The 7,850-nt window shown below is 47.9% G+C and overlaps 1 protein-coding gene across 2 annotated transcripts in view; it reads left to right on the top strand.

The window, feature by feature from the left end:
• Positions 1 to 7,769, top strand: part of LOC105452304 (trichohyalin-like) — a 25,706-nt gene extending 17,937 nt beyond the window's left edge. The window contains exons 1-3 of one of the 2 annotated variants that reach the window (XM_011693294.1): positions 4,662 to 4,938; positions 5,472 to 6,723; positions 6,845 to 6,937. In XM_011693294.1, coding sequence (XP_011691596.1) covers positions 5,504 to 6,723; positions 6,845 to 6,848 — 1,224 coding nt within the window. In that variant the 5' untranslated portion in view covers positions 4,662 to 4,938; positions 5,472 to 5,503 and the 3' untranslated portion in view covers positions 6,849 to 6,937. Of the gene's footprint in view, positions 1 to 4,661; positions 4,939 to 5,471 lie in introns of those variants that run through there. The other variant, XM_011693285.1, reaches the window with a different exon arrangement.
• Positions 7,770 to 7,850: the final 81 nt, after the last annotated feature.

The raw sequence follows: 7,850 nt of genomic DNA, 5'->3' as shown, positions 1-7,850 counted from the left end.
GGGGGGGGGGCTTGTCGTGATTTGCCAACTTAGGACAGCGAGATTTGTAAAACTCGAGACTCCGAGCCAATTCTTAGAGGAGAGGCCTTTGTAACTATTGATTCGTCTGCATTCCCATAATCGTACAAAGTCGCAGCGCTACAATAGTAATCGTCATCGCCGTGTAGTGCCTCGACACGATGCCCGTGATTAAGCGCTCGTGACCGTAGGGACGACGAGAGTGGGACTACCCCCGAGACCGATCGTCGAAGAATACGAGAAACGTTCATAAGGCGCTTATGCCATTTTTTAGTTTTGAGTTGTAGACGTTGATTGGCGCGCGCTCCGCGCGTCTCTCTCTCTCTATACATATATATCGTCGTCGGGACGACGCACGTTGCGGTGGACGGTGGACAATGGGCAAGAGACGCAACAGTCACCGAATCTCGGTCGGCGTTGAAGTTCAAAACTGACGCATACTGAACGATTCGAGTTGCGCTTTAAACCGGTTTGCAACAAAAGTCATGCGCTCTCCGCGCGCGCGAGACGTATACGTATCTAGCGTGTATAAGCGGCTAGAATAGATCTCTTGGAAATAAGTAAAGAAGAGAAAGAGAGTTGAGAGAGAGAGAGAGAGAGAGAGAGAGATGCGTCGAGTGTAGGACTCGCGGGTATGCGAACCGAAACCGAACCGAAACTCGGCGAACGAAAACCGACTCCGCGGACTCGGCTTGATGTACGATCCGCTCGGAAATGGCTGTCGTCGGGCGGCCGCGTCCCGATAAATCTTCCGGCTTTTTAACCGCGGACGGACTTGTCGTTCGCGTATAAACGCATCGTTTTCATCAATATTTATGTCGCGAGAGGGGGAAACCGCGGCGGGGACCAATTGGGCCTTCTCTCCCGTGCCCAGGGTTGAGACGTCGCCGGCCGTCGTGCGTCGACTCTGCTCGGAGTCTCTCACGAAGTCACACAGGCTCCCGACTCCGCGGGCCTCTGTGTCTCTCTCTCCGATAATAAAGATATCCATTATGCTCGCCGCGGCTTTTTCCCCGGGCGGCGGAACGAGCGCTCTGTGTGTTTTGCCGTGTCCCCGTGTCTCTTCCCTGGATGCTTCTCCGCGTGCGCTGCATGTGTGTCTGTTGCCTGCCTCCGCCATTCGTTCCAGCTTCCGCGCTGTGCAGCGAGCGGGATTCGCGATTTACGCGCGTCGACGATCTCGCCCGGAAAGGGCGATTAAAATGCAATCGGCGAAAGGAACGCGGTCACGGAAGGATAATGACGGAATTCTGGATTGCAGAACAGGATTTCGCGTCGTGATGGTGGACGCCGTCTTAAATAGAGATCAGAGATTTCGAATTAAAATGTTGAAAAGTTGAGCGATGATTGTAATGTCAACGTAATATATAAAGATCCGATTCGTCTATCTGCTCCAGTTTATCTACACATTGCTAATTTATTTATTTATTTTTTTTTATTACTCTTGTATCTCAGGATTTTTATTAAATACCACTGTAACCATATGGTTGCATCAAGTGTTACATTGCAACTAAATTGGTCACAGTAAATTTCTTCTCAAAGAGGAAATAATTTTATTCTTAATAGAACTAATGAAAGACGAGTATTACATTCTGCTTGTTATTCTCTGCTAATCTCGACTAACGCGGACCTTTTCCGCGAGAGCGGTTGCGCAATCACGCGTCGTTCACCCGGAAAAATACAAACGCGGCTGTAAATCCTGAGAAAATCGTGTGACTCGCGTGTGAGGCGAGCCGCACGTTCGCGATAATAAAGCGTATCATCAAAATAGCGCGCCTTCTTCCGCGACGATCAGCGGCCGCTTCCGAGAAATGACAACCTAAATTGATCGTTACCGCACGTCGTATTCTATTATCGCAGTTTATAGTTCGCGTTACGATCCTAAAGAACTAATGCGTAACGCCGTTTAAGGGCCGATAATCCATCGTAAGACGGAGATCAGCAAAATATTCGGCGTCACTAAGTGCCAATATCAACACTCTTAATTACGATGGTAATAATCCTTAATTACGACGTAAATCAATGTTCACGATTGTCCCAAAGTTTGCGACGTATTTAATCTCTATTTTAAAACCCCGCTTTTTCTATATATTATAAAGTTATTTTGAGATTTAATTACTTATTAAAGATTAAAAAATTGCAATTAATATAATCACAACTGTTATTTCGCGCGCCGTGGAAAAATATGCGAAGAATTGTACCGCGAGCCGTTAAAGCCCACTTCGGCGTAGAAGGTTGCATAAGAAGGCTTACACGTGCAGGAATAAATGATTCTAATTTTATTTAGTACATTGTCATTACGTCATTCTACGCGGCCGATATTACAACCGGTTTTGACGCGTGGCGCGCGATGGCTCGTCGCTCCGCGTTCGAATTATTTCGAGTTTTATTCCGCTTAATTCAATATAGCGACGACGGGCAAAGAAGACGATTTCGGCGCGAGATAAACGGCGGGGAAATGGCAGCGTGAGCCGAATGACGATGAGCATTAAGGAGAGCACCGATTGATACCGATTGCGATGCCCCGCCGATCGCGAGAATGTTTCTTACGCCGGCGTCTTCTCGCGAACGACCGGGCTCCCGCGCGAATTCTTCATTGAATTGTTAGTCCCTTAATGATTTTGTCGGACCGTCGCGCGAGGGGTGGAAAAAAACCACCCATCCATCGCGGGCATTCCGCGCGCGGCGAGCGGCCCCGCATACGAATCCCGTAATCGTCGCGCGATCGCGCGACCGAACGCCGACCTTCATAAATTATGGCGTGCCGCTTCGACCGGTTTTTTTTTTTTTTTTTTTTTACGGAAATCTGTATGCATAGATTCGTAACCGCGCCTTCCTTAAAAACCGCAGCGTTCGCGACGGATATCTGCAGCCTTCTCGGAACGAATATAAATTAAATGGAAAATAAAGCCGTCCCGCACGCGAACGTCGTGCACTTCCGAGAAATTGTAACTTTTGCCAGGCGGCGGGCGCTTCATTTTCGCACGTGGACGCGTCGTTCGCTCGAGCGACATAGAAATCGGAAGGGGTGGGCGGAGGGGGAGGGGGGGGGAGAGGAACTGAGAGTGAAGACGTTTTTCGTCGCCGGCACGAAATATATGTGTCTGACAATGAGAGCTCGATTACCGAAAGAGGAGTCGCCGTCTCCCATCTCTCCCGAGTCTCACGGATGTGCAGCCGCGCCGGCGACCGCGGGACCGCGGCCGCGAGACCTCACCTCACGCGATTGATCGGAGCGCACACCGCGATCTCCGCGGGACGTGTTTCTTTGCGTCGCGCTGCGCATAAGCGCACCTCGTCGCGGTCGTCTCGTCGTCGCTTTTGGTGGCACGGGGACGTGAAACCCGGCTCGATATACTTATATAGCGTATACCGAACGCCGCCCCTTCCTCTCCATCCACTACGTACAATCCCCGTCCCTGTTATCCTCGAGAGAGAGAGAGAGTGAGTGAGTGAGTGAGTGAGTGAGTGAGTGAGAGTCCCTTTTCCCTGTCACCGCGGTCGACCGTTCGCGGGACGGTTTTTGCCGGACGCGCCTGGACCCTGTTCCCCCCCCCCCCCCGCGCGATACCTATTATACGTGCTCCGATAATTAAGACGTTTCCATTTGGAGTTGACGTCCGGCGGTGACGTGCGCTCGCACGAGTCTCCGGATACGGAGACGCGCGTTTTCGGCGCGACGGGGAACCGAGGGAGGGAAAAAAGCTAATCGTTATGCATCACGTCGGATAATTAATAGCGGTATATGATCGAGGATCGCGTTCCTGGAAGACGGGGGGGGGGAGAGAGGCGGCGAGCGCGGGCAAAAAGTGCGAGTACCACGCACGCGGGGCGAGATTTATCGACATCCGATGAGAATCGGGGAGAATCGTTGACCATTTTTAGACGACCCGAGACGCGTAATTGGACGCGGAGGACGTTAACCGCGCGGGGGCTCCGCGATTAAACGAGGTGTGGTTTGGGACGAACTAAAGATCTTTTAGTTGGCCATCTTCGTAAAAAAAAAGCAATTTGCCAACAGATTCAAATTCATGGAATATTACATCAACTACGTCTGTATTAAACTCGTGTTCTGCCAGCAGAATCTGCCAGTGGAAATCGGAGCAGTATCTGTCATTTTTGTCATACATTGTATTCCATTTAAATATTTGTGAAATGGCAAACTCCTACTTAGTTTTTGCAATAGTTAATCTGTCACCGTATTCCATTAATTTAATTCATATTCTACTGTATTTTTGCTGGCGTTTTATTGACAAAATTTGTAGCAAAACTTTGCAAAATCTGTGTTCAATAGATTTATTTGTCTTTGATATTTTAGAATTTAGAGTTCAGGCGGTTGTTGTATTTACGCGATCGCGTTTGCATTTTTCGCTCACGCGTGACGTTAGAGTAGAGAGATAGAAAGAGAGAAGGGTCAACAACCCTGGCGAAAGAATCGAAGTTATATTGATTTAACTCAAAATTTAAAAAACGAGCGCAGGGTGTGCGCGGATGATAGAGGCGACGACGAGATTCGCGAAAAAAATTCCCCACGAGTCCGTCGAGGATTCCACGAATCGGAACGGTCTGTCGAGAGTCCACCAATCTCAGAAACCCGCTGGCGCCACCTTCGATCTTAAAGCGCTGCTCGAATTCTGTTCTAGAGTCCGCTCTCGGGTCTCGTTGCCGTTAGCAATGACGAAGGACGTGGACGGACGAGCGGCGCTCGACGTTCGGATGAAATTCGGATAGAGACGCGTGGACGAAACCGACGAAATGCCGTGCGGTTACGCGCGATTCGCGGCGCCTGGCATGTAACGCGAGGGCAAGAATGACGATCGCGTCGCGCGTGGTGCTGATACAGATACCGCGGAAATGCACGACTCCGAGGTGCCATCCACGCTGCCATCTTGAATCAGCTGTCAAGCAGACGATACGCAGGTATGGAGCAAAATTTCCGACAGTTTCTGGCATCTGATTATCGTAACTTCTGTCGGCGATTCGGGCGAGAGAACGACATGGTCAGAATTTGCTCTTTTTCCGCAATTTTTTTTCGTCGGAAATAAGTTTTCGATATTCCGTTTTCGTTTCTGACGGATTCGCGAGTGCGAATAATATTTTTATACATTAATTGTAAGAATAATAAATTATGTGCACGAAAATTGCATATAGATTTCGTCGAAGGACAGAGTTCATTAAAAAAAGTGTAATTGAAGTGTAAAGAAACAATCTAATGTATATCGATTACGTAGACCGTCTGCAGGAAATAATTGGCATTGAATTTGAAATTATAATCCGAATTGTGAAACGACTTTTCACGAAGAAAATATTACAAAGAGTGAAATGCGTTATATTGCGAACTTTTAGCGACACGGTTTTAATTTGCCTATCGGATTTAACATTTTGTCGGATGTACGATTTTTTTGAACAAATTACTTACAGCATGTTACCGTAAATATATTTTATGATTTCAGCGTTTAGCGCACTGTTTGATCTCCGGTGGGACATGGAAATATCTGAAGACGATGTACAAGTAGGAAATCAGCCGACAGACCTGATCTCAGCTTACGATAAGCGGAAGAACGATGAGCCCGAGGCGGATCTCAATGAAGTCGAGATAATTACGTCGGCGCAGCATTTTTGTGCGATCGAGATCGGCGAGGAGGCCAAGAACTACGATGGGAAAGCGATCGACAAGGAGGACCAGAGTGAAGCGAACGAATCGAACGCGTCGGAGTCGTCCGCTCTAGGGAACATACAGCACGCCGAGAACGGCGGCATTGCTAACGTGCTGACGGATCCGATTTACCTGGACACCCTGGACTCCGATTCCATAAATATCGAGTTCCAGAAGCAGCCGAGCGCAACGGAGGTGTTCATTCGGGGCGACGAGCAGATACAAACGACCAATTACAATATATCTACGGTGACGATATCGAACGAGCTCTTGGACGGGCTTAATATCAATATAAAGAAGGAGGATGACGACGATCACGGCACGTTGTACACCGCGGAGTGGTTGTGCGACGGCAATAACGACGCCAACATACGACTGAGGATCTTGAAGGACGCCAAGCAGAACATACAGATCCCCGTTGACGTTGACGCGAGCGATGTGATCGCGTTAGCGAAGCGGAAGGCCCAATTGACGGAGGGCAAGGATAGTCTTGAGCAGGAGAGGACTAAGGTATCCAGGAGATCGAAGAAACACGTCAGACTGAAGTCCGCCGCCGTGCATCATCAGGACTACCGGGAAAGATTGAGGAAGAAGGCTGAGTGTATGCGAGAGAAGCGGAAGAAGTTGTACGAGCAGGAGAGCGAGGAGCAACGTTTGCAGAGGCTGGCGAAGGAAGCGGCGAAGAGGCGTGAGATGAGAATGTACTACGAGACGCCGGAGCAACGGAGGAAGCGGCTCGACGCCGAGGCGGCGAGAAAGCGGGAGTACAGGATGTACAACGAGACGCCGGAGGACAGGCGGAAGAGGCTGGATCGCGAGGCCGAGAGACGGCGGATCAAGAGGCTGTCGTTGTACGCGAACGAAACGCCGGAGCAGAGGAGGGATAGATTGAATAAGGAGTCGGCGAAGAGGCGCGAGGCCCGATTGAGTCAGTACGCTAAAGAGACGGAGGACGAGAGGAAGGAGAGATTGCGCAGGGACGCGCTGAGGGCCAGGGAAATGAGATTCACGCGGTCCGCCATCGAGACGGAAGAGGAGCGTAGGCAAAGGTTAGTAAAGGACGCCCTCAGGAAGAGGGAGGTAAGGATGCATGGGGGATGCCATTCGGTGAACAATAATTTTACGGAACTCCGAACCGTTCGCAATTTTCAAGAATTGAACGATGTGCAGATAAGGGACAATCCTGAAAATCAGTTGGATTATCTGAGCAACTGGATGATGTGGTTTCAAAACTCGTTGACACAACCGGTTCACAATGGAGAGCAGGCGGCCGCGGAGCCGCAAGCGCAGCACAATAGATAGAACTTGTGTTTTCCATTATGAGCGTTACTTCGAGGGTGCACTTTCGTACGTGAACGAATACCGGGCAGAGAGACCAATCTGGATATGCTTCCCATGTACACAATTCCTTGGACGCGGAGCGACATAAAATCATAACGGCACAATTACCACCACGCCAATTACTATTAATAACATTGCGAGACTTAAAATATAGCAATAGCAAGAGAATTATAAATTCGTGTGTTAGAAGCACTATTTTATAATATTTATAAACGCCAGAAGCGAACGTAATTACACAAACTATTTCGTCGACGTAAAAGGAAACCATGTAACTTATTCGCATTTTACGTCAAAGTGCTGACGATAAATGAACAATTCGGAGAAAAAAATAACTGATCGTTTTCCAGTGTTTGCGTAATGTTTAATCGTACGACGAGATTATTTAAATATTTAAATGATTTTTCTGCTCGTAAAAGATATTGAGATACATCTTAAAGTAATATACAGTGGATACTCTCTTTGATATTAGATTTAAGTCTGTAAATAAATTTTGCCGATATGTTGATACGACGAGAGAATGAGAGTTGTACATTGAAAACGAACAAGAGAAGCAATTCTTGCCAGTGCCTTTTATTCATTGTTCAACACAAAATAAGCGTTCAGACTAAATTCATTAATTACATACGGCATTTGAACATGAGTGAATGATTCTGGTGAAGGTTCGACTGTCTCTTGTGCTATTTGTACATACAGTTACTATGTACTTCTTTCTACAGTTCCTTTGTAATAAATAAAGTAATAAATTGTGTTAAAATGCGTCATTCTCCACTTCTGTAAAGACACATTTTCTAAAGGGTCCTGATCCAATTCTTTTTTACATAAAACTGTTTGGTGA

The sequence above is a fragment of the Wasmannia auropunctata genome, unplaced genomic scaffold, assembly GCF_000956235.1.
Source record: "Wasmannia auropunctata unplaced genomic scaffold, wasmannia.A_1.0 LD336106.1, whole genome shotgun sequence".
NCBI lineage: Eukaryota > Metazoa > Arthropoda > Insecta > Hymenoptera > Formicidae > Wasmannia > Wasmannia auropunctata.
The sequence above is the reverse complement of the archived record's forward strand: the minus strand, read 5'-3'. Positions and strand labels throughout refer to the sequence as shown.